Consider the following 27,584-nt stretch of genomic DNA (forward strand, 5'->3'; position numbering starts at 1 on the left):
ACTAGTTTGTCATCGTTTGTCACATTATTTAATAGAGTAGGTCTCCTGGTTCCTAACCTTTTGAAATTGAGAATCTTCCTTCTACATCAAAAAGCTTCCCAGATGTCCATGCCTCATCTGTGAAGCCTGTTTTACATATTTATGAATTCCTAGATCAATTCAGGTATCTTCCTAGTCACCCAAGGGCCCGTGACCCATAGGATGAGAATTCCCCAAACCTCTTAATAAATTGGTCAATGAAATTTTAATCCATTACTATCTTTTCCTGTTTATACTGGATATTTATTACAAAGTACTATTTAATTTCTGCATACTTTTCACTTAGTCAGTAGTTCTCAAAAATTTGGTTTTGTTTTGCCACACAGTGGAAGTTTTAGGTATGACACCACATATTTACTGGCAACTTAAGTCTTGAGTCCAAATGGTATTAATGCTTTGGCTGATTTTGTCACTGTGTACTTGCGAATAATATTTGATTTCCCTTCCTTCTTTTTAAGATCAGTATGTTGATCTGATTTTTAAAAGTTGTTCAAATCATAATCCCAGGAGAATTGACTGTCTCCATCCCATTCCTATAGAATTGCCATAAGCATACCATGGTTCCAGAACAGGAGTGATTTTTTTTTTTTTTTTAAGTTTTAAAATTTAAATATATTTGGATTTAGCGCCTCAAATTTTACTTTACTAAATAAATTTGTAATTTACAAAATCTTGTTTTTTGAAGCTAATACCTACTCTGAAATGTGCCATTTGCTTCTACTCTTCCTGTTTAAATTTTTTGTCAGTATTACTCTGCATGTTACAGATAACTCGGCCTCCCACATCTATGAGTTTATTATCACCTCATGTCCCTTTCAACTTCTTGGCAATATTTGATTTAGTTTAAATGTTGTCTTCTCAACCTTTCTCTTGTCTAGGTCTTTAGCTTCTCTCTCTTCTCTACCACCTATTCATACATAGGTAGTACCACTCATTAAAACACAATGAAATAACCGCCCTCTGATCCCTGCAGTCCTTTCTCTCTGCTCTCCTGTCCTTATGTCCCACTCCCTCTTTAACTCATCGCAGTCTGGCTGCTGCTTCTACCACTTCTCCCCAGGGGAAAGGAGGAGCATCACAGAATCATGGACAGATGGAAGCGTGGTGCACTCCGCAGTTTCAAGCCAGTGCTGTAGCAGATGATTCTGGAGAGGCCCGTGAGGGCTAGGTTGTGGAGGTCTTACATTCTGTTCGGGGGAGCTTAGATTTTCATCTCGCCAGGCAAAGGAAGCTATCAAAGGGTTAAGCAGAGGAGCAGAATGCCACCCTGCCCTTCCCTTTGCTCACATTGTGTTCTCTGTGGCAGCCTGTAAAACTGGGAATCTAGGTAAGGAGCTATGACAGGCACTGTGAGAGATGAGGGAAGAACAGAGGGTGGCAGGCTCTTCTGTAATTATATGAGAATATGTACAGAAGTGGTTTGTGAAATACAAACATCTATAAAACTGGAAGGTACTCTTTGTGCTTTAGAAATAGTTTCATAGTGTGATTAGCATGATATGTGCTTCAACTTCTTCCTATCTGAAGTTCCAATTAACTTACTGTGGTTTTCTCGTTAAAGATTAGCTTGGGAATAGAACATACCATTAGCATTATTTCATGCGACAGCGTTCATGAGACTAAGTCTAACGCCACTTCTATTTGCTGAACGTGGATGATGTTTGTTAGACATTTTCTAATGGTGCCAATGTAACTATAGCTTCTTGTTGGCTGTGTGATGTTGCAAGAAACCTGATACGCCGATAAGTACCCCAGTGGTATCGCAATGTCGTTACTAGTGTTCATTTTTGTAATTTACATCTACTTGAATCTATGGATCTGATTGTCAGAGCAGGTTCTCCAAAGCTGAACGCATTGTGAGTTATATTGTAAGGTCTTCTACTCACAGTTCATGACAGCTTCCGGAAGCGGTCAGCCAACCCTAACCACGCCAGTCCTCATAGCAGCCAGAGGCCCTTTCTCCTGACCGAGGGAAGAGAGTGGTTGACCGTGTCCTTGAATATATATTGACCAACTCTTCCATCTTTTTACCTCTATTTCCCAATACTTACCTTCTGAAAGCTCCACCCTTCCCATTTTCTTTATTCTATCATTTATGTGAATTTTATTAATAAGAGACTGAAATAATTTTGTTCTGAGTGAGGTTTCTTTTTTAAAGAAAAATCTGAACCAGGATTAGTTTTCTTTTTAAAAATCTTACGGTCTTTAACATATTTTCTGTCAAAATAAAAACAGTTTTAAATATCTACCATATTTGCTAACAGAAATAAAAGTAGCCAATTGATATGAAAAGTATGCATAGTAGATTAGCCAAATATATTCTTTTGAATATATATATATATATATATGAATGCCATATTTCATGTTCTACATTAATGTCTAGATTTTTTTCCTATTTAGTCATGTTTTGTAATTATTTTAGGGTCTCAGCATATTGAAGATGAAGTACAAGAAGAAATTCATTCCCCTCTCCATGAAACAGTATACACAGAACATGGTATGAATTAAAATCTGTTTTTTCATATATTACTAAAATAATGGTTAATTATATCAAATGACTTGGATATTACTTGAAAATTTAAATCATAATTGAGTGTTTAGGGTTGTTTTCAAGTTATTAAATGACAAGTATTTCTGAAATAGCACTAAACTCATTTTATGTCACTTTACTATTAAGGACCTTATCACATACATCTAAATAAAGATGTGGTAGGAATTCATGAATAAGCAAACGAGACCAGTGATACATCAAGAATGGATGGCAAGAACAGGGAGGAAGAGAATAGGACGTAACCAACAAGCCGTCATGGGCCACTGGGGTGCTGTCACTGACCCTCATATTTCATTGCATGGTTAGGTGGTCAGCAAAGCACAAAGAGGACACTTCTAATTATGTCGGTCTTATGATCAGAGAGGAAATAAACATCTGATCGGCTTAGAGAATATAAAGCATTTTCCCAGCGCTTACATCTAAAAACTTTCTTATGTGAAGTTCTATACAGAGAATATGAAATGATACCCTAGAAACCAATGTTTTAAGATGTTACAAAACTGTTTCTTGAAGCATCCCTTGATAAAAGTAGAGAGTATAACCCCAAAAAGTAGCTTACAAAGGGGGGCAGAAAACATGGTCTCCTGATACTCCTCCTCATGGTTTGGTATGAGCTGAAGGTAGCCCTAAAGGAAAAAAAAAATATTTTTCTTAAAAACAAACAGAATTCCTTATTTAAATTGGGCTTTAGCAGGCCTACTCAACTGCCTTATTCAGTCCTAGGAGTTTTGAGGGTAAGTATAAAGCAGCCCAGCTAGCTCCACCTGTATCGCTTGGGGAGACCAGCTTTGACGGAGTTGTAGGTTTCTGCTGTTGGCTGCTGGGGGTCTGGGAGCCTGTGTCATTTCATTACCAGCGAGGAAAGCCACTTCACCTGCACGTACGTCTGCCCAAGCTGAGCAAGCACAGGCTTTCCCTTCCTGTATCTTTTTTAACCTAATCTAAGGATCATGCAGTCGAAATAAGTGATTTCGATATAATGAGGGAAGTGCTGTAATGGTGAAACACAGGATGCCGCGTGGGGCTCACTGACACGTTGGTGTGAGCAGAGGCTTCCTGGAGGAAAAGACATTTTGGTTTAGGAGCTGAAGGATAGTGTAGTGCTTTGCCAGGCACATGTCAGCAGAGGGTTTTAAGCAAAGGGCATGTGAAGAAAGTCCAGAGGTGAAAGGATCAGAAGGTAGTTCAGGATGGCTGGCACGTGGAGCGTGATGAGGGAAAGGATATTTTTCCTTGATTCCAGGAGTAGGTGAAACCCCTGGTGGGTGCTGAGGTGGGCTGTGTGCTCGCTCCGTCTGCAGCGAGAAGACTGAGGTGGAGGGAGTCTGCAGCAGAGACGTCCAATGGGGGCTGTTCTGGTAACCCAGAGCGTGATGGTTGGACAAACCACGTTTAACCAAAGGTTGGGAGAGAGAAGAGTGGTACGACATGGTGGCCATTTAGGTGGGTGGGTGTAGGAAGCCAGACAGAAAAGGGAGAAATCAAGTCCAGCACCTGTGTTTCCTGCCACAAGCCTTCACCTTGGACCTGTGTTCTTCTTTATCAAGCCTTTCTCCTTAGAAAATCACATATGCCATGGCTTTAAATGTTACTTGTATAATTTCTAAATGTTTATCTGCCATGTTCTCTCATCTAAGCTTCTGTTTCTCCACCTACATACTATTTCCATGTGCATGTTTTATGGGTATCTCTGACTTAAAATAAATGTACCTAAACCTGAATTCCTGATTCCTCTCCATGTCGAAGCTCTTCCCAATTTTTTTGCTCTTAATTCCAGTCTTTTATATTTTAGTTAATGGTCTCCCTGTCCACTTAGTCGCTTCAGCTAAAAACCTGGGGCTTTTCCTGGTTTCTTTCTCCCCTCCTCCCCTCACATGTAACCCATCAGCAGGTCCTGTCGTCTTTGCCTGCAACACGTCCCTGGACTCTGCAGTGTGCCAGCTGTCGCCGCCATCTCTTGCCATGACCACTGCAGTAGCATCCAGTTGGGCCCTTGTTTGCATTCTTGCTCCTCTGCATCCCGTGTTTGATGTGGCTTAGCCCACTGGGCCTTCTCTGGGCCTGGTCTCTTTCCCATCAGTCACTTTTCTCTCTCACAGCTGGCCTTCTCTGTTTTCCTTGTAATTGCCAAGCCTATCCCTGCCTTGGAGCCTTCGCACTTACATCTTCTGCTGGTGTGTGTGTGTGTGTGTGTGTGTGTCTGTGTGTGTGTGTGCGCGTGTGTTCCAGTCTTCACATCTTGTCAGACCAAACATGGCCCCTCTGATCACCATCTCTAAAGTAGACTCTTGCCCACCACTGTATTTTATTATTGGGTTCAGGTCCTGCAGCTGCCATTTATTAGCTGTGTCGTTTCGGCAAAGTCTAGTTCCTCATCCTTCAAAGTGGAATGATAATACCTACCACATAGGGTTGGTATAACGGCTGCAGAGGTTTGGCAATGTCTCAAGGCTAGTAAGCCCTCAGGAAACAGTTTTCTTCACATCAGGCTGTCACTGACTGAGAAGTGGAGCCTCACAGATAGTGTACGATGTCTGGTTGGTTTCCCTACTGAAAATGGACTTCCCAGTGAGTAGTGATGGCTGACAGAGCTAAACCCAGTAAATAAAATTGTACTGGATAAAATGAGAGTAAGGAAAAGGAATATGGTAAGAAAAAAAGAGTCTTAAAATCAGTGACAGGAATTAGAATTGGTGATAGGCTTGCTGAGCAGAAGAAAATCTGAAATGAGAAACAATATAGCAGGCTATGATGAGAAGACAGAAAACACATAAATAGTATTGACATAAATGGCTTACATAATTCAGTAACACCTGAGAGCATCACTGTGCCACACTAAAAGCAAAGTAACTAAGGAAACCTTCCTGCAGTCTTGGGGGAGAGATCAATAGCAGTAGAAATTGTAATGTTGTTATTAATGTACTGAGGATGATGTTAAAAATAATAACAACAACGCACAATAACACCTAAAGGCTCAGGTGTCAGGCGTTTTTCTAAGTGCTTTAATCCCCACAACAATGCTATGAGTAGCTACTCTTAGTATTTCCTTTTTTATGGAAGAGACATTTTAGGCACAGAGTAGTTAAGTAACTTGCCCAGGGTCACACAGCTGGTGTGGAAGAATCTAAGTCTGGAGCCATACATTCCAGATCCCATACTCCTAGACACTGCACTTCATTGCACGGTTAAGTCCAGTTCACTGGAGTTCTTTGGTTAGAGTGTATATGTAGGACACATTCTGCTTGAAGCCATGTCAGGTTACTATCGGGAGAAAATTTTTACACCACAATGACAAGTTATTTACCACATTACAGTGGAATAATGAGCATGTCCAACATATACACAAAAGAGGCAGAACAGTTCAGTATATCATGAGTCTCAGAAGAGCAAATGGGCAGCTTTGCAAAACTTAAAGGCTAAACATAGGAACCTCCAGATACAAAATATAATGCAGGTGACCTAATGCAGATGACCTAGCCTATGGTTTAGACAGGTGGCTGGCTGTTCCTTGCAATAGAATATTAATATAGAGTTATTTAAGATTGTTACATGGAAGTTTAGGTCAGTTCTCAACAGAAGGTCACAGGATGATCCTTTCTCTGACCTAGTGATAATTGAAGAGGAAAATATATTACTAATTGTGAATTCATTTATTCATTCATTAAATATTTATTGAGAACTCCTATGGTTGGGCATAGCCCTAGGTGCTGGGCATACATAGTGAACAAAACATATGAGGTTCCTGACCTTGGTGAGTTCATGTTCTAGTGAGAGAAGACCTTTTACACCTCCCCTCACCCACCCCCAAGTGGGTACCAGCGTGTGCAATGGCCCAGAGGAGGAGCAGGGAGTGCCCAGCAGCAGGACCAGTATGTGGCAGCCCTTGCGAAGGGGCTTATGTATCAGCTTGCTGCTGTGAGCCCTTGCTCTACACCTGTATCACTTTGTTTATTGTCATTTTTCAAGAAGATTTTCAACAAGAAGAGGATGGGCCAGCAGGAGAACAGCAACCAGAAGATGATTTCCTTGTAGGAAGTGATGCAGATGATAGATTTGAACCCCTGGAAGCTGGAACACTTCAGGAAGGTAGAACATTTCTTTGTTTCAGAAAAAAATACAATAGGGCAATTTGTAATTATGGTTATTGAAGGTTTTCTTAAACTCCTTTAAAACCAATATCTAACTTTAAAGTTTTTTGTGTTGTTTTTTTTTTTTTTTAAGTTGAAACTGAAAATTTCAATTAAAATGATTCTGCCCCCCGAAAAATACATATCCCAATTTCAGTCAAAGCACTTTTAGGGGAAACTGAGAATATGTAAATTTCTTACAGAAATTAAGTGAAATACTTCAGCACATTCCCTTTAAAGGTTGTCTCCTTTTTAGAGTACCATGTAATATGTAGAGTACCAAAAAATTCAAATAACCAATATTTTACTTGATAACCTATCACACAAGCTCTGTAATCACATAAGTTCTGTAACTATAGTTGGTAGAACACAATTCTTAGGTTTTATACTAGGCATTAGCAAACTTTTTCTGTAAACGGCCAGAAGGTCAATATTTTGGGCTTTGCAGACCGTGTAGCCTCTGTTGGAACGACTCAGCTCTGCTGTGGTGTGGAAGCAGCCCTGGACAGTACCTAAATGGGTATTTACAGTGGTGTTTCAGTAAAAGTTTATGTACAAAATCGGAAGGCAGGATACATTTGGTCTGTAGACGATAGTTTGCCTGACAGCTCTTCGGTTTCAATATTTTAAATTAAATGTTGGTAGTTCAAATATCAGTTGAGTAGTTTACCTGGGATCATTTTCTTTTTTTTTTTTTTTTTAAGATTTTTTTTGGGAAGGGGAACAGGACTTTATTGGGGAACAGTGTGTACTTCTAGGACTTTTTTTCCCCCCAAGTCGTTGTTGTCCTTTCAGTCTTAGTTGTGGAGGGTGCCGTTCAGCTTCAAGTTGTTGTCCTTTCAGTCTTAGTTGTGGAGGGCGCAGCTCAGCTCCAGGTCCAGTTGCCGTTGCTAGTTACGGGGTGCACAGCCCACCATCCCTTGCGGGAGTCGAACCAGCAACCTTGTAGTTACGAGGACGCGCTCCAACCAACTGAGCCATCTCAGAGTTCAGCGACAGCTCAGCTTAAGGTGCTGTGTTCGATCTTAGTTGCAGGGAGCTCTGCCCACCATCCCTTGCAGGAGTCGAGGACTCGAACTGGAAACCTGTGGTTGAGAGCCCACTGGCCCATGTGGGAATCCAACCGGCAGCCTTCAGTGTTAGGAGCATGGAGCTCTAACTGCATGAGCCACCGGGCTGGCCCAGGATCATTTTTAATAGGCATGCATATTAGAGTTATAATTATTGACTATCGACACAGAGTAGCAATTTCTGTGATGATGACAACTCTTTTTTTGATATTTTATTACTAGTTTTTAATGGTATAATTCATTTTACTTTCTGTTTTTTATTTTTGAATAATTTTTTTTTTTATTTTTCAGTTACAGTTGACTGAAAACTGTGTATTCATATGTTGTGTACTGTGCTCTGCTTTAGTGTGAGACTACCACGATTTGGGGAAGCCCTGTTAAATAAGTACACATGCTTCCTTCTTATGATACCTGTCCTCTTTTTGGAAAGTAGTCCTTGAAGATTTTAATGATTCTTAAATGATTTTAAGCCACAAGTTTTCTACTCTGATTTATGTCATTTTACTTAAAATACATAAATGATATAATTTTATATTTAAAAATGAGTGCAAATGAAACATTGTTTATTTAAGATGGATGTTTCTGTTCTGAAGAGTCATGAAAGAAAACAAGCCTATGCGGAAACTGGGGAAAACGACTGGTGACACCACCCCCAAATTAACCATATTACACGTTACATCCCACCCTGTAATACTCATCAGAGTCTGTGGTGGAGTTGCCCGAGGACCTGTGCAATGACAAGGCACCAGAAGCCACACGAGATCCAGACCAGAGGTGCCTGGCAGGGTTCCAGGATTAGCTAAGATTAAATCGAGTTCAGAGAGGTAGGCAGAGCTAACTGTGAGAAACAGACAGTAGATCAAATCCATAGCACTTGGCAAACGTAGGAACCCAGAGCCGTGGGGTCCTGGGTCCAGAGGGAGAACTTGTGTTGAACGGGTGCACTAGGGTGGACCGATATCCCCACAAATAGTTTGCACTAGACGCTATTAAGATCCGCTAGAAAGCTTTTAAAACAGTACGTGTGACCCACCCTGGGCAAAGTGAATTGGAATATTTGGGGAATGGGGCCCCCCAAATGGATAACTGTAAAGGCTCCCCAGGTGATATTAAGGTGCATCCAGGGTCGAGCAGAAGTGTGGCAAGGCTGTTTATTCTTTTATTCACCTCACATCCTACTCAGCTGTGTGGGAGCAGGTAAAGGTTAGATCACCTCTGCTCATAGCCTGTGGGTGTCAAGCAGAGCCCCACAGGTCCAGGCTGAAAACTTGGGTGGAGAGGTAGCCTCTGCACAGCACGGATGGTATATGGTTGCCAGGGCTTTTTTTAAGTATAAAGGTAATAAAAAAAGTACATTTACTTCTCACCATATTTAGCATATTGGGGAACTACGGTAGACTCCAGCAGCTCCTAATTTATGAACAAATATATTTCCAAAAGCTTATATTTGTGCCAGTTGTTAAGGACAGGAAATGCATTTTTTCATAGAAATAGTGTTATAAGTGATAGTTTGGTTTCCATACCAACCTACAGAATTGTATATAATGCATGACTTTCTGTGAAAATGTAAGCTCAAAGTGCTTTTGAACATGTATATGATTTTGGCTACATTGTACATTGAAAATAGATATTTGTAGATTAGCTTTAGCACTTTAGACCTTTAGTTATTATGTTTGTCATGATTTCTATGGAGAAAATGTTTCTAGTCTCTGAGCAGAGACGCTGATAAAATGATTTCCACATTTCCCTGGTATCTTCTCCTTCCTCCGGTCTTCAGCCAAGATGGCTCAGGAAGATTGACAGTTGCTCAGAATTTTGGTTTCCTTATATGCTGGTTATTAAACAAAATTCAATTAAGAATATATAATATAATCCAAAACATAAAGAATTTGATATTTTTGAGGATAGGAATTATAGATGGGGGTAAGAAGAAACACTTGTAAAAAACTGATAAATTGAAGACACTTTATTTTCTAACCTAATCCTTAAATGAGGCATAGATTCAGTCTGAATTTAAAAGTTCTTACTAAACGACTTCAGAAATTTAAAATATTTACACTTCACGTGACTGTTAAATCAACAAGGGTCACACGTGTGGTGAGGATCGTATGGTGACAGTACTTTTCTGTCAGGGTATGGGGGTTACGTTATCAACACATTTACCTGTCAGCTCCCCAAACTTAGTGTCTCCTCTTTTCTTCCTTTGTATTCCCATCCGTACACAGTGCACTTTTGCTCTAGCAAATACCACGTTTCCCCGAAAATAAGACCTAGCTGGACCATCTAATGCATCTTTTGGAGCAAAAATTAGTGTAAGATCCAGTCTTATTTTAATATAAGACCCAGTATAATATAATATGATATGATATGATATGATATGATATGATATGATATGATATGATATGATATGATATGATACCGGGTCTTATATTAATTTTTCCTCCAAAAGACACATTAGAGCTAATAGTCTGGCTAGGTCTTATTTTCAGGGAAACACGGTAGAATGCCAGAGTGGAACATGACGTAGATTAGAAATAAGCCTCTTTTCTGCGTCCAGCCTTTGTCAGTGTGTTACTCTGATAAATCATCTTCTTTGTAGCCAGGTTATGGTGTCTGTCAACCACCTTGTGGGATTGTTGACTGGACCAAATAAATAAGAGAACATGTGAGGCATTGCTAAGTGCAGTTCTAGGGAAAGGTAGTGTTTAAGGACATTTAATTGATATACTCATGTTTTATTTTAATAGTTATTTGCTTTCAAAATAAAATCAATAGTAAGCATAGATCCAGAATATACATACACAGTATGTATACATACTATTTTATGAAAGTAATAATATTGATTTCATGTTTTTTTCCCCAGAAATTGAACATAGTTACACTGCAGAGGAGACAGGTGAGATTTTAATTTAATACTCTTCTTTTTTAATTAGAATGAGTCTTTTCCTAAAAAGTATCAAGAAAGAGCGAAAACATTGCCTATGATTATTTATTAGTAATATAATATATCAAATATCTATAATATATAGTTAATAATTATTTTATATATTATGTATTATAGTGTAATTATATCTTTGTGAATATAGTTTTTGTGCTTTTGAACTCAAATTTTCAGTAGTGGGATTACTAAAGCAAAAGATATGGTAGAATTGCTTGTTTTATAGTCTTAAATTACAATGTCAGTGAAAGGTCACAATTGTATATTGCTACATGTCACGCATCCCCATAAGTTATGGCCACACTGGAGATGGACACATTATCTTTCAGTTAAGCCTGTGTTGTTGGCCAGTTTTCCTTCCCGTTTTGGAGTAGATCCCTCTTTCTGTGCTCGAAGACCACGTGATACCGTTGGCTGACATTTAGGGCGTATATCGTTGTTTCAATCATACGTATCTGTGGACACGCGAATTGTGTTATGCCGTCTGGGAGTACTCGGGGGTCGAGTCCACGTGAGGGGCTGAGAATGTGTGTCCTCACTCAGGCTCGTGGGCAGGTGCTTGCTGAGAGGGTGGGAGGAGGCTCCCTGTGCTGCGGTCTCAGTCTCTCGTCTCTGTCGCTCTCGTCTCATTTTGTTTTGCTGAATATAGTTGCATTCGCATAAGCTAAATAAGACTCTAGTTCCACTATTTTGTGGTTTGATTATAAATCCATTGTGGTGGGGATTGTCTTAATCATGTTTGTACTTAGCATTTAGCACAGGCAATACTGTTCCATGAGCGAATGTGAGTTTGAGCATCCTTAGAATTTGATTTTACATTTCTATCATTACTAGAAATTGTGTTTTTCCTATTTTGAATATCAAGTGCATTCCTTATTTGAATTTGTAATTCCCTAATTATTTCCTAATTTATAGCTTCACAGGTCTATAAACAGGATATGGAAGAGATGATGTATGAACAGGAAAATCCAGGTTTGTGATATACGTTTCTGTGGGAGGCAGTGGCCAGGACTGGTTAACACAGGGTTGTGGATTCATTCTGATTTGACAGAGTACTCTTTATAATACTCGTAATCATTTCTGGTTTCCCAGTAGTTACAGAAATTTCTGAATGTGTTTTAATATTACATGGAGAAATGAGAAAAGAAGCAGATGTGTTTCTCAAACCACTATTGAGATGTTGGTCTTTGTAGATCAGAGGCTGGAAAGAGTAGTTGGAAATCAATGATGGAGTGGAGTCAGACTCGGTTCAAATGCCAGTACTGCTCCTTCCTCTCTTTTGACTTGGAGAGCAAATTAAGGAACTTTATTGTCTTAAATTTTATTAAATGATAATGATAATCGCTACCTTACATGGTTGTGAAGATTAGAATTAATTTGTAAATTTAGAATGCTGGCTAACAATGTGTTTGGTTGCTTCATGTTTAACAAAGGTGTATATTTTTGCTTTTTAGAGTCCATCGAACCAGTAATAGATGATGAAAAACGCTACCATGATGCAGGTAGAGATGAACATTTGCATGAGATTTTAAATATTACTTAAGGCTTTGCAGTTTCAATGCTACGCTCACATGGTGATTTTATCTCAAAAGAGACAAAGAAGTGATTTTAACACCTAATGGAAGACTTTTAGCTTTGTAACAAAATTCGATTATTAAAAGAATATCGGGCTTTCATATTTCATCTCATCTACCACTGGCTCCATAGCAAAACAGGATATTAATTCCCAACTCTACTTTTGCATATCTAGCTTTATGCCAGTTTGAGAAATTTGTATGAAAGTAATTTACCTGCCTTTTCCTCTAGTTGTTTTTTCACTGATTATGTAGACAATAATGTTTACAGAAATAGAATTTTGTTTTTGAGATTAAATTGTGTTTTTTAGCTAAGCAATTACACAGAATGATTCATTTAATACTTATTTTGCTTTTCATTCTCTTTTTTGCAGATGATATAACATACCAAGACTACGATCAACAAGGTTTGAAAATGCTTCTTAACCTTCAGCTACCTACTAGTTTTAAAATCTATTCATAATTTGAATGTATAGTGTACAGAATAATGGTGTAAGCTACAAAAACCATAACTCAAAATATCCAAATGAATGGTGGTAGTTTTCAAATAATTTACTTGGGGAGACTGTTTACCTATTTTAGTGCTTCTGCCATTGCTTGAATAATTTCATAAACTCATTGCAAGTTGCCTTTGGAAACAGTTAAAATTATTCAAGGAAACTTATCTTGTTACTTTATACTTATAGCTGTTTTTAGACTAAAATATATGTTGTGTTTGTTAAACTGCTTTGGTCAGAGTTTAACTACTCTAGATGCTTCTACAAATAAATCCCACTCTTAAGTAAGGGTGACTGATCTGCCAGCATGGAGAAAGGTGCAGAAGAATTTCATTCCAGGGTTAAAGGCAACATAGAGTAAATAGTTCTGGCAAATCGGTGGTCTGATTAGCATTAGATTCAGATGTAGAAAATGACAGCTCCTTTTGTTGCCCAAGCACTTCTTGTGCTGTTTTATTAAACACCACGAAGTAGATTATATTTCTGCTATGTCCCAGAGGAGAGAAATACAGTTCAGAAAATGTATAACAACTGATTTGCATAAGTTCATATGACTAACAAATGAGGGAGCCAGTGGTGTATCCTTTTCATTCTAATAACTTCAACAATGACTGTCGAAGGAAAGAAGTCAGTCAGGTATAACTTTGTGTGTGAAGCCAAGAAAGATGAAGAAATGTATAGCGCTGGAGTCAAATATAAGGACTTTCTATGTGCTAGCTGCTTTTAGCGCTTGACAGTCAAATACGAATATATTATAGAGTCCCTACTTTCAAGAAATTTGTCGTCTCATGATAGTTGGTGAATTTCAATTGAAGAAAACTAGGAGTGGCTGTGTGTAGGCATGATAAGCGAATTTAGTAAGCATGTGTGTTTAAGGTTTGAAACCCTATGGAGATGACCATCACAGTGGCTATTTCTACTGGGATATGAATGACACCATTGGAAGAATTCTGGATTCTATCTTTAGGGACTAATATTTTTTATAAGAAATTAAATAACTTGGCCACTATGATTTCATTTAGATTTTCTTTTCAACTTTGAAAAGAAATTTTGAAGAAGAAAATAGGACACTAAAATGTAGAGGTAGAATTTGACATCCTTTTCTAATTTCTGCCAGTCATTGTAGTGTTTTCTTCAATATACTGGAAAGAACTTGTTTGGAATGCAATTTGCAGACCAAACCTCAAAATTTAGAGAACCTCAAAATTAAACTTGAAAAAAATGTAAAATTAGACACCGTGCTAAAAAGATGTTGTATAAATAAATGTAGTCTCATCGGCAGATTATCATAATAAATATAATTTAAAATGTTAACAAAGAATAATAAATATGACCTAAAGGGTCATCAAGATTTGGTGAGATACTTTGAATTACCTTGCTATAGAACATGAACTTTTTCAAACAAAATAGATCTAATAGAACACAGGATTATTCACTATGTGCTTAAAAGATACCTTTGGGGAATTCAGGTGAAACAGTAAGTAGGCTAGAAACAAAACCATTTTTACAGTGCTTCCCCGAAAATAAGACCTAACCAGAAAATAAGCCCTAGCATGATTTTTTAGGATGACATCCCCTGAACATTAGCCCCAATGCGTCTTTTGGAGCAAACCTTAATATAAGACCTGGTCTTATTTTCAGAGAAACACGATAGTGGAAAACAGAATATATTCTATAATAAACTCCCCAAACTCTAGAAAACATATGGCTTACTAAAGTTGTAGATGGAACCAGCTTTGTATGTAAGAAATAGCCTAGAAAGCATCAAGCCTACACTGGATACACCTGGGAAATAATAGTACAGTCTTACCATCTAATTGATTTGTTTATTCATACACTATATATGTATTAAGTATCTTGTGTCCAAAACGTAGGACCCTGGAACAGTTCCATTGAGGAACACACACGGCCCCTATTCCCGTGGACGTTATATTTTCGCGAGGGGGTAGAAATTACACAAATAATTTCAATTTAGTACTGTTACAATTATGCTAAGTGCTGGTGAGAATGAGTGTCGTGTGTGACAATATAGTAAAGACTAGTTCCTGCATGAGTGAAGGTGTCCCTGAAGTTGAGCTGAAGAGGAGAGCAGTTGACGAGGGAAGGGGAAAGGTGGCTGGAATGCAGTATGAAGCCTCTGAGGTGGGAAGATCTGTAATAAGTGCTGAGACTAAGAAGAGACACGTGGACTGAGATTGTGAGTTGTTTCCGGTCCAGAGGATGCCTGGAGGTAGGTCAAGGACATCCATCTTCCCCCAGGACAGTGTTCAGGGCACGACAAAGTCAGATCTGCGTTTTGTCAGGGTCGATCTTCCTAACATGTAGCAAATAGACTGGAGAGAGACGAGAGGCGACTTGGGGAACCAGGTAGGTTACTGCAGTTCTCCACATCTGATCTTGCCCTGACTCGCATCTCTGCTAAATGAGGAGTCATGGGAGATGAGTCTCAAGAAAGGGGTGTTCAGCAGTGTCCCATGCCGCTGAGGCCACTCAGGTGAGCACTGAAAACATGCATTCGCGCTAGACCTCCAGGGCCTCGCAGCGACCTTGGTCAGAACTCTTCAGTGGACAGAAGCAAGACAAAAATGAAAGCAGTTTAAACCAGGGTGGTGGCCCTGAAGGTGAAGGGCAGTAGACAAAAGTTGAGAAATATTAAAAGATAAAAGCAACAGGGTTTGATGTGTGGGTGTCGCAGGGAGAGAGCACAGTGTCCAGAACACGTCACTGTTCTGCCTTATGCACTTGATGGATGCCGATGCTTTTTTCCTGAGACAGGCCAGACTGGCAAACAGGAACTGAGCCAGATGGTCCAGTCCATACGTGTTGACAGTTCAGGTCGAAATATCTAATAAGCTGATCGATTATGTTTGGATCTCAGAAGAGAAGTCTAACTCACGGTTGGGAGTTTGAGAATCATGAGTATATACATGTAATTGAAGCCAAAGTCTGAGCTCCTGGAGAGGATAAAGTGAGAAGAGAGGAGGTTCCGTGGTTGAACTTTGATGAAAGCCGACATTTAATGGCTGCTAAGAAAAGGATGAAATGATGAAGAAGATTGAGAAGGAGAAACGAAGGAATAAGAGGACAGTGTGGTCACACTGGGGTCCAAGGGCAGTAGTGATTGACAAGAAAGGAGCTGCTAAGAGATGTAATACGGTACGGGTGGGAAGTGTCCCCCAGATTAAGTGTGGCGCTCTTCTCTTCAGAAACAGAAACAGAGTCATAGGCACAGAGGGAAGCAAGGGGGATGGGAGAAAAGGGTGAAGGGGAACAAGAGATACACACTTCAGGTGTAAAATAAATAAGTTGAGGGGATGTAATGTACAGCACAGGGAATACAGTCAGTCTCATGCTGACAGATGGTTATTAGATGTATTGTGGTGATTGCTTTGTAAGGCATATAAATGTTGAATCACTACGTTGTCCTCCGGCGACTCGTATAATATTGTATGTCACCTATACTTTAATAAAAAGTAAAAAAAAAAAAAAAAAAAAAAAATGAGGTTCTCATTGTTCGTCTTAAAAGAGCCTTTTTAGGGATGTGATCACGGCCGAAAGACAGATTGAGTAGGTTGAGGAGAGGCAGGGAGAAGATGAGGCAGCAAATATAAGAGACTCTTCAAAGAAATTAGACTGAGATGGAGGAAAGAGAGGGCCAGGGGAAGTGGGCTCAAGAAAGGGCTTTTATTTTTAAGTCGGTAGAGACTTGAGCATGGTTAAATACTGAGACATGGCCAGGGTGGCAGAGGAAGCAAACACTTACTGCTCCTTTGTCTTACAAATGCCACTAAAAGGATAGAGCGTGATATATTAAAAGTTGGCCCTTGCTCCCAGCACTGAGAAAAATATGTCTGAAAGATAACAGGTGCTCAACATTTTGTCTGTATTTCATGAACAAACAGAATAAATTTATGACCGTGCTAAGAAAATAAGAAAGTTTGCTGTCAGTGTAGGAGAAGCTTTGAGGCATTTTGGAAAATGGAAAAAGCAGGCATCAGGTAGGTTTAGAAAGCGGTGACCCAACCTGGCATGAGAAAAGACTGCAGAGACAAGAGCGGTCTGCAGAGCAAAGCAGAGAAGCGTTAAGCACCGTGCAAGTCAATAGGAGGAGAAGTGGGTGGAAGGCCATGGCTGGGTCGTGAATTACAGGCCTGCCAGCTGAACCCTCATTTTCAGAGGCTGGCGCCAAGAGTGTTTGCCCCCAGGTGACGATCTGAGATGTTTTCCCCAAACAAACTTGTGGAAAACTTGGACCTAGAGTGGGGAGCGGGATTCAAGTACCTCAGAACCTCCACCACAGACACGAAGAAAATGAAAAACGGAAATTCAGTGCCACCTGGGAATAAACAGATCATTGCATCCTGCTAACAAATGGTTGGGGAGGAACCTTAATTTTCTCCATTTTACAGGAAGGAAGCTCCTGTGATTGCCCACTCCTGTGCCTAACAAGGAGCTGACTTGAAATCCGGCCTGCTTCACTCACTGCAGACCAAACTCTTCCCCACCCTGCCCTGTAGCGGGCCAGTGCCCGTGACAGCCTCAGAGTTCAAGGATAAACTAGACATAGTTTCTGCTCTTGAAGCCTACAGCCAATGTTTTGTTATAATGAGAGTTAGGCACTGCTAAAGGATTCTTTTTTCTGTGTATTTTACAGTCTATGAACCATCGGAAAATGAAGGGATAGAAACTTCAGGTAAGCTTTTTCTCTAAGCAGGTATTTCCCCGTGACAGTCCCCCTTGTATTTGTTAAAACTCATATAACTTGTGGAATAAAGATAGATGTATTAATAGTAAGAAATACATGACATTTTCAAGTCACCAAGGAAGTAATTGAATATTGTCAGTATATTTGTTCCCTACTTATGGTGCAAGTTTTATGTCAACAGGGATAATATCAGCCTGTTTGATGTATTCTTGGAATACAATTTGGCAATTAAAAGTTGATCTGCATGTATAAATACTTGTGAGTCTCTGTAAGAAACCCCAGTCTACAAAGAGCCAAATTTAGGTATCTGAATGGCTATAAATTAATTCCAGAATCTAAAGGAGTTGAGTTAATGTAAGATGTGTTTGCTTTCTTTTTTTAGATAATGCTGTGGAAGATTCACACAGAATTTTAGAAAGTAAGTTGATTTCATAACAGATGGTTTTATTTTCCATATTAAAAATATGTTTACGTATTCCACAAGTATTTATTGAGCACTTTTAAATCTTTGTACAGTGCTCGGGGGTAGGAGGATGAGAATGAGTAAGACAGACAGAATTCCTGTTTTCACTGGGGTTGGCATTCTAGTGGCCAGATGATAAAATAATTAAAGGTTATACAAAGTACAGTAACAGATAAAAACAGGATAGTATAACATAAAATAACTGGTTACAGTGAGGAGGGCTACTTTAAATTTCGTGAGAAAGGGTTAACCACTGGCAGAGATGGGTTGAAATTTGGGTCCATTATGTTATTCAGCTGGGAAATATATATATATTTTTAAATAAAGGGACAGTTTGTGAAAAATAAATATCATTGAATATATTACACAGTGGTGCTTCAACACAACTTAGATTTATATACTTTTTGGCAGTTTGCGTAGTTCTGTCGCATATGTTACTTCAGCTGCTCCTCGCAGTAGATACTGAAGAGGAGGTAGGGAACGTGTCAGTACTTACTTTACAAGTGGACTGAGGCTGGAGGGAGGAGGTGAGGTGGCCAGAGGTGGCTAAGCGGGGATTCATCCAGGCCTGGGGTCTGCCGTTGGCTCTGTGGCCCATGCACTTGAGCAGCAGCAGGGTGCCACAAGGAGCATGTAATGGGGGATTTGGCTCACAGAATTACTCTCGGGATTCATTTCTGAGCTGCTAATTGTCAATTTTCAGACTAAATATTACTGCTTTTGAGCTTGGTTAGTCAGACGAGATAGTAGTAGGCGACTGAAATGGGAGCAGATAGGGAGTCGTGTGGGCAATGGGAGGGGCCAGACATGCCCTCATTGTCCACTTAGCGGCCAGGAGAGAGTCCTGCACAGGCGCCGTGGGACCGCCGGACAAGCAGATTCATCTCTGTGTAGCGGGCTGGATTGAGTTCAGATTTTCCCCCACCTCCCATTACTTAGTTCTCTATGAAGAATATAGATAGTCTGTGAGAATCAGAAAATAGAAACCCAAAATTCCTAAGGAGAACTTCATCCAACCCACACCACAAATGGTGTTTTTATAAAAGAACTAACCTCACAATATGCAGCTTGGCCCTGCCTTTCTTGTATTGGAAATAGTTTTCTCCTAAGACTCAAGCATTTTGATAAGCCAACCAGCAGAGGCTGTTAGGGGAGCTTCTTCTGGTGGACAGTGAGCCTCTGCACTGTACCATTAGTCCACCCGCCCACAGTTTCTTTGCTCCTGTGGCAGTACCCGAGTGGACAGGGACATGGAGCTCATCCTCTTTACCTGCCCGCCAACCTTCTCTTTTCCAGCCTTCCCTTATCTTGGCTGTTGCATCAGTATATAGTGGGATTCCCAGATGAGATGTGGGCGTCATCACTTCGTTCTCTGCCCCCTCCATCTCTATGGCTAATCCCAAGTGCTGTTAAACAGGCGACCTAAGCATTTCTCAAGTCCATTCTTTTCTCTGTAGCTCCAGTGATCTAGTTCAGTCCTTCATCATGTTCCTGGACAATGGCCAGAGCCTTCTAGCGAGTCTTATTAACTCATATGCTTCCCCTGCAGATCCATCTTCCACAGCGCCATTAGGACGCTCTCTTCAAAAGTACAGATCCAGCTGTATCCGTTCTGTGCTTAAACCCTTCTGTCCTTCCGCATCAGCACAGTAGCCTTACTTTCTGTTGCAGGTAACAGAAAACCGAATTTGAATTGGCTTAAGCAACAAAGAGACAGGAAGATAGGCCAGCTGGGCCTTGGAGGATCTAGTAAGAAATTTGGATTATATTCTAAGAATAGCGAGAATCTATGGGAATACTTTAAGTAAGATAGGGCATAATCTGATTTACGTTTTGAAGAATTACTTCCACATCTAGTTAGAGAATGGATTGGATGGAGCAAGAATGGAAGCAGAGACCCCCTATTAGGAAATTATTGGGTACTAATCCAGGGAAGTGCTCATGGTGGCCCGGAGTAAGATCATGGCAGTGGAAATGGAGGGGAAAGGTTTGAACTTAAAATATACTTTAGAATTACAACTGATGGAACTTTCTGATGTTTGTGAAGTAAGGAAGAAAAAGGGGAGTGCTTTGGTTTCCTGTTAATAAGTGTTGTATGCTGGTGCCATTTACTGAGAAGAAAACTAGGTTGTAGAAGGAACAGGTTTACAGCAGAAAAGGCTCCATATTAAATATTTTAAATTTGGGAATTATGTGAGATACCCAGGTGGAGGTGTCAAGTGGGGAGTTGGAAATGCCAATCTGAACCAGGTGGGCGAGATCTGAGATGGATATAAATGCTTGGGAGCCATCCTCATGAGATGGTATTAACTTCATGGAAACGGGTGAGATCGTTTTGGAGGTGAGTGCAGAGAGAGAAGACAAGCGGTTCCAGGCTGAGCTGTAAGAACTCCCGACACTGTGAGGTTTGGTGGAGCAGGAGGAAAACCAGTAGAGAAGAGCGTGCAAGAGCCAAAGTGAAGAGGGAATGTGCACCATGCTGCTGCCATTGCCTTTTGGGACAAAGAACTAATCACTTGCGTTTGGCAGTGTGGAGGTTGTTGGTGATCTTAGCAAAGGCTATTTGAGTAAATTGATGGGAGCGAAAGCCACACTAAAGTGGGTTTAAAAAGTCCTGGAGTAAGAAAAAGTCGGCTGTATCAATAGACAACTCTTTTCAGGTTGTGCTGATATAATTAATTAGCTAATTCCTTTTTTAAAATCCTCTTGTTACATCATTACCAAAATAAATTTCAGATAAGTTTGTTAAATGTACATTTTTCAGGATAAGCTCAGATGAAAATTTAATTTATCTTGTAATAAGGTTTTCCTAGTATAACATCAATGATGAAAATAACAATGGAAGTGATACTTTGTGATGCATACAGTTTTTTCAAATGTATCTAAAATGACAAAAGTAAAAAAAAGAAATTCTGAGAAAAAATATTGGTGAAGCTGGTAAAGTGCTAATATGTCTCTAAATTATTAAGAACAAAATAAATAGGCAAACCATTAAGAAACCAGTCACAACATGGAAAGCTAGTAAACACTAAAGGTATTGCCTCTAAAAGAAGAAAATGTACCAGAATATTAATAGTTAATCAGCAGGAACATGTGTGGGTTTTTTTGTTTGTTTCCTTTTTACTTTTGTGTAAACTAATTACAAATCTTCAATTTTGAGCGTGTCATTCTTAATAATTATGTAGAAACAAATTAATGCCAGAAAAAAATGATAAAAATAGCTGCAGAAATATTTTGAGTTTTAGAAAAGTCTATTAAAAATACCTTCTTTTGACCAAAACCTGTTCCAAATTTTAAGGAGCAAAAGGAAAGCTGGTATAATTTTATCTGTAGATTCAGGTAATATCACATGGATTGTTTGATATGAAGATATTAATATGTGATGTAATTTTATAGAGTGAATTAGATCAATATATTATTATAAACCACTGGGTGGTGAGATCTTGCAGTCTTTTTTGTTGTAAGTGGTTGAAACAACCAATGAAAAAAGACAAAATGTTAAAAATTTATATGCACATTTTTGGCTAGTCTCAGAATATGTTATTTTGAGTATTGTTTTTCATAAAACTCTGATGAGAATAGTGATTTATTTTTAAGATTCTATTTCAAGTTAATTTATTTGTGTTTCATTCACCTTAAAATTAGGTTTATGAGTTAAAATTTTTTTCATGAAGAAACAGGGTGTTTTAAATGTCTTTCTTCAGCTTTCCTAACAAGTCTGATAATAAAATTGTGGTTAAAACCTAAGTTTTTTAGTTCATATCTCCTTTGCTAGGCAGTGAGTTTTGAGGTTAGTCAGTTAGACAGATAACGTGGTAAAGCCTAGTGTAATTAACACTGGAAAAATATACAACGTTTTGAGAAGTTACAGCTAACTCTTTGTTGTGATCGTGTAAAAACCTAATGTTTTCCTAATGATTGCAATTGAATCCCAAAGAAGTCTAAAAATTAATCAACGTAACTTAAATACCAGCAACCTGTATTTTAAACACTGCTCAGCAATATGTAATGGATTGTAATTTTATTATTTACTGTAGAAGTACGTGTGCCCCCAACAGAAGAACAGCAGGAAATACCACCAGGTATGGCATTTTGTTAGATGTATTGCTGTTTTCTTTTTTTATTTCATTTAAAATATGCTGTTGATATTCACACTAGCTGTGTGAAATCAATCTATGAAGAATAAAAGTCCTGAGAGAGAAGGATTAATTATACCTAAATTGAAAAAGAAAATTTCCTGTTTAGACCAGGTGAGCCAAAGTATGGAAAAAATACACATCAGATTCAGTCTAGTACATATTTGTTGAGTGGACATTTGAGGAGTATTAGTGATCAAAGTACCATATGATTTTTGCTGTTATAGATGGGAGTGAAAGTTAGATTTTTATTTTCTTCCCCGCCCCGCCCCCGCCCCGTTTCTTTTGGCTGACAGGCTATGTGATGGATGACATGGAATCAGAATTGCCTTAAGATGCAAGTTCCATAGCACATACATTTCTGACATTAGTCCCCTTTTCCCCGTTTCTCGTCTACCTCGAGAGCATCATCAGTGCCCCTCGCAGTCCAGGCTGCCTGAGACTTGTTAGGACTCCCTACCTAGTCTTTCCTTTCAGCCCACTGTGTTAACCCCTTTCTCCACTTTTCCCTGCCTCCCCCAACACGTTCCTCTTGTCATCGGTGTATTTAAAGAACGGAAAAAGCATTTTAACCAAGGCCTGTGCTTTCCGATGCATTTTAGAGATGACACTAACTATCCCTGCAATCAGATAGTAGGATGGAAACCTCCTGTTCTCGTAGTGGGAAAAAGTACTTTTATATATTAAGAGAAGCTTTCCCAAGACGTCTTTTCCAAGTGTATTTCTTCTTGTGTCTGTGTTTTATTTCTATTTTTTTATTTTTGTGTTATTTATTGGTTCAATTTTTACTCATAATTTTTGTATTATGCTGAATGTGTTTTGCAGCAATGCTGTGCATTAATTACTATTATTGATTTTGATAGAAATAATTGTGCCTGCCAAAATTTATTGGATACTATTTTTCCAGGACAAAAACTTTTTGTAATTAAAGACTATTTTTATTTATACCTCAGCTCGCGTTTGCTTATTTAACAGTTGGAATGTTTTAGATTTTGATAGTTATATCAAACTATCATATGTACCATGTACATTTATAAAAATATATACAAATACTTAAGAGAACTGAACTGTTCGTATTATAATATAAATGAGAAAAGGAATCCATGGAGAAATCCATCTTTTGCATGATGGCTATTGGGCCATCATATATGTACCGTATTTTGCCGTGTATAATGCACACCTCTTTGTCCAGATTTGTGAGGGAAAAATAAGGATGCGCATTATACATGGGTAGTACTAATTCCGTATCTATATAAATGTTTTTAATTATTTTATTTATGGTTATGAGTTAAAAGTGTAAGTCTAGAAATCAATAATGATATCTATGCAAATTAATACCCTGGAATATGATGACTAGTTTTGTTGAACTTACAACAAACTAGCAACGACGAAGAATTCTTGGCTTTCTGTGATGCATAAATATAAATTTGTAACCGGTACATAAAATTTCTCATACCTTCTTGTGTTTTGTAATTATTTGTTACATAAAATTTCGTGTACCATAATATGTTAAAAAAAATAAATGCTAAAATTCCTTTATAATACAAAAAACAAGTACCTAAATGTAAACAAATAAAACTTTGAATTAAAAAATTTAAAACAAAAGGTTTTTCTTCCCTGAAAGTTTGGGCCAAAAACGTGGGTGTGCATTATACATGGGAGTGCAATATACATGGCAAAATACGGTATATGTGTATATATTTATATTTGGCGTTCAGGAAGGATGCACAGAGCAGGTAAAGTGGCTATTTTTGTCCTACTTCTGTAGTTTCCTCTGTATTGTTGAGTGACATGTCACACATCGCCTTGTTCTAGCTTGAGAGGAGGCCCAGCAGGTTACTGAATTTTGCATTTTGATTATTGTCCATTCCTTTAAAGAAAATTGTTTTACAAGTATTCCTAAAAATAGTGAGTTTCTACAACATTGACTTTTTTCAGTTACAGTTCTTGTTTTTTAATATTGGCTTAACTTTAGTGAAGGCATGAAAGGTAATATTATTTTTGGACCAAAAAGTTCTATGTTTTATAAACTAAACATAAATCCTTGGAACATAAATCTAAAATACCAAGTAGTTAGAGTGCTGGAATAAGGTGCTTTCTTAGATGAGCTCTTTAACAACCGAAGCACATAAAAATGAAAATTTGATTACTATGAAGGCTTCCGGGCACATAATTAAGTTCCTAGTAAATGGTGGCTGTGGCTTTTGTTTAGTAATGAATTAGCCTTATCTGTGTGGTGGATCAGAGAAGCTAAATTCTGAAAAACCTGCTCAAGACGTTGTAACCTGTAATTTGGTGTCATAAAATTCTGATTGACCCACTGCAGTTATAGTTTGACCTTGCCAAAAGACAATGTAAGGCCAAGAGTTAGCAATAGTTATTTTTAATGATTGCACTCAGTCTTACTTTATAATTTTATTATTCAATTTTATACTAATAGTCGTAAATCTGTATTCACAATCTCTTTGTACAGTAGGCTGCTTTTGTAATGGATGTGATTGCAGAAACTGTGGGTGCACTAATTGTAGGGCCTGTCTCCTTATTGCCTTTCAATCTTTAAAATTCTTTTATTCAATGGAAAACTCAAATTGAGGACCTCTGCAAAGTGCTGAATATTAGTTCGCCTTTTCCTGGCCCTCAGAATTTAATTGATAATGACTTTGCCTTCCCTGATTATTCTAAGACTAGGTTATACAGTCTTAATATTGCTTATTGAAGTCAATAAAAATATATATTTATTGGTGTGATAATTCCGTGGGGCAGGAACTATCTATTTACCATTGTACCCAGCCACGTACTCGGGGATGGTGGATGCTAGCATTATCTAGGTGCTCTTCTAAGCACATTGCATGAATTAATTCCTTTAATATTTTCAGTAGCCCAAGAGATAGGCATGCTGTTATCCCCATTTTACAGATGAGAAAATTGACACATAGCACAGCAGAGTAACCTGCCTGAGGTCACAGAGCTGACAAGTGGTAGAACTGAGATACGTACTTATGTTCTAGCTCCAGAGTTCACACTCTCAGCTGCTGAGCTCTAGAGGATTTTAAATAAATGAAGGCCTAGGAATTGATTAAGTTTTGAGAGCTGTTTTGGTCTGATAAAACTGAAGATGCATTCTTTGGCATTTATCTCTTAATATACATTAGTGTATCAGTTAGGACTCAGGAAATGTTGAAGATTAGTTATGATTCATTACAGAAAAGTAAGTTGTCCAATAGTTTAAATTTTGCCATCTTTTGTTTATATTTGTGAATTTATAAGTGCTTTCATGGTATACTCTTGGCAAGGACGTAAAAGGTCAGTCCTAAGAATTGATCGTTCTCATATTAGAAGTCAATCACTTTGAATACTAGATTTTTTAAATTGATTTTGGAGTCCCTGTTTCTTTGGTGGATTTTTACCTTTCTCCTAAAACTCTTATTTTTACTTGAAATCATACAGCATATGTCTAGCAATATGACCGCTTAAATATATGTAGCACAAATTGAATGATTTTTGAAGGAATCACTTAGGAAATTCATCAGAGTAAAATTTCCTGCCAAATAATACTTTAAGATCATTTGACTAACTGGTTCCATCAAGAATTTTTCTGTCATACCATGCCGCACACAAAAAAATTGTTTTTGTACTTTGTGATTATAATCATGTTATCCAAAATGGAGATAGCACTTGTCACTCATCCCACTGTTGAATATTGTAGCAATGGTGATAGTTGCCCTGCATTGCATCTGTCCAGAATGTTCACTCATGCTCCCCTGTCACTGGCCTCGTCTAACCCTGGACAATAAGGCCCATACCCAGTTCTAGGATGGCGGCACTAGGGGTCTTAGCGTATATAATAGGTGCCTAATATGCATGTTATTGTTATTGACTTGATCATTGATTCAAAAAATACATATTGAGCACCTACTATGGTGCAGGCTCTGCAGCGGGGCAATGAAGATAAATGATTCACAATCCAGTCCCTGCCTCGGGGAGGTTCACAGGCCTGTGGGCGTAGCAGAGTAAACAGCCAGCACGATGTCCTAACTTCTCAGTGGTGTGCAGGGCAACACACAGAAGGAGGGATAACTAACCCAGCTTCTGGGGGTCGGGCGGTGAGGTAAGGCCTCCCACATGTCATGCTAGAGCCGAGTGTGGAGGTACTGGTAGAAGTGACAGGAGCTGGCAGGCAGGGAGCAGAGGAAGAAGTACTCACAGAACAAAGACCGAGACAGTGTGCCACATAAAGGTGGGAGAAGACAAGATGGGAAAGCAGGCAGGTGTCACTCTTGATCTGTCCCATATGCGATGTTTAAAAATTTGAATCTGGGCCTAAAAGTGATAGGAAGCCACTGAAATGTTCCAATCAGAGGAGTCACAGGGTCAAACCCACTTTTGAAAAAAGCAGTCCTGCAAGGAGATGGTGACTAGTAAGGGGACATGGATTTATCGAAGCCAGAAACGGCGGGAGCCTGAATTGTGGTAGCAGGAATGGGCAGGGGGATGGATTCCATAGAAATTGGAGTTGGGCATAACTTTTGGGAGAGGGGGCTAAGAAAGGGTACAGTCGAGGCTGTTTCCTGTGTCTCTGACTTGGATGAATGAACGATGGAACCTTATTGGGAATGTAGAAGGCAGGTAGAAAGGGAGTGGGAGGGAGGTGACCGGCCTGTTGCTGGAGATGTTGGGTTTGCAGCTTGGGGAACCACTTCTGAGTGCGGTTGTCCTCAAATGTGTAGGAGCATATATATGAGTCGTTCAAAATTGTACCTGAGCTTCAGTTCATTTGCCTTTTTATCAGTACTCATCATTGTACTTTGAACAAGTCACCATGGTCTCAGTATTTGTTTCAAGTCACCATGAAACTCAAGGTGTTTTTGATTACACAGGTTACAGAAATGCTTATTCCTCTCACAGGCAAGTAACTGATAAATTCTAAGGGAAGCTAAAGTCAAGCTCATTTTTTGAAGCTTTTGCTATTGATGTATAATTTACACAAGAGAAGTGTGCAAATGTTGAGTGCACAGTTTGGTGAACTTGTACATGTGTAAACATTCTTGTATCCACTACTCAGGAAGCTTCCAGCACCCCTGATAACTCTTTCTCTTCTCCCTCTCAGGAATACCCCCGCCACAGGTAACTACTGTTCTGACCTGTGTCACCATAGATGGGTTTGCCTACTTTGGAATTTAATTAAATAGAACCATAAGTAAATTCATACACAGATACATATATACTTTTCTGTGTCTAGTTTCTGTTGCTCGACATCCTGTCTTTGAGTTTGATCTACTCTGTTATGTAAAATAATTTGGACTTATTCATTGTTATTTACTATAAATATACTACGTTTCAAAAATCCATTCTACATTGATGGCTATAGTGACTGTTTCCATTTTTTGGCTATTTTGAAGAAAGCTGCTATAAATAGTGCTATACATGTCTTTTGGTTGACATAAACACTCATTTCATTGGATCTATAAAAGTATACATAGAATT

At 38.8% G+C, this 27,584-nt stretch overlaps 1 protein-coding gene across 13 annotated transcripts in view; it reads left to right on the top strand.

Annotated features, from left to right (window-relative positions):
• ASPH (aspartate beta-hydroxylase) overlaps positions 1-27,584 on the top strand; it is a 202,867-nt gene that overhangs the window by 64,303 nt on the left and 110,980 nt on the right. For 5 of the 13 annotated variants that reach the window (XM_033126572.1, XM_033126577.1, XM_033126580.1 and 2 more), the window contains 9 exons: positions 2,462-2,536; positions 6,557-6,676; positions 10,651-10,683; positions 11,641-11,697; positions 12,180-12,227; positions 12,674-12,706; positions 17,451-17,489; positions 17,884-17,919; positions 22,002-22,046. In XM_033126572.1, the coding sequence (XP_032982463.1) occupies positions 2,462-2,536; positions 6,557-6,676; positions 10,651-10,683; positions 11,641-11,697; positions 12,180-12,227; positions 12,674-12,706; positions 17,451-17,489; positions 17,884-17,919; positions 22,002-22,046 (486 nt within the window). The remainder of the gene's footprint in view (positions 1-2,461; positions 2,537-6,556; positions 6,677-10,650; positions 10,684-11,640; positions 11,698-12,179; positions 12,228-12,673; positions 12,707-17,450; positions 17,490-17,883; positions 17,920-22,001; positions 22,047-27,584) is intronic. The other 8 variants (XM_033126573.1, XM_033126581.1, XM_033126583.1 and 5 more) reach the window with 4 other exon arrangements.

This window comes from Rhinolophus ferrumequinum, chromosome 14 (assembly GCF_004115265.2).
Source record: "Rhinolophus ferrumequinum isolate MPI-CBG mRhiFer1 chromosome 14, mRhiFer1_v1.p, whole genome shotgun sequence".
Classification (NCBI taxonomy): domain Eukaryota; kingdom Metazoa; phylum Chordata; class Mammalia; order Chiroptera; family Rhinolophidae; genus Rhinolophus; species Rhinolophus ferrumequinum.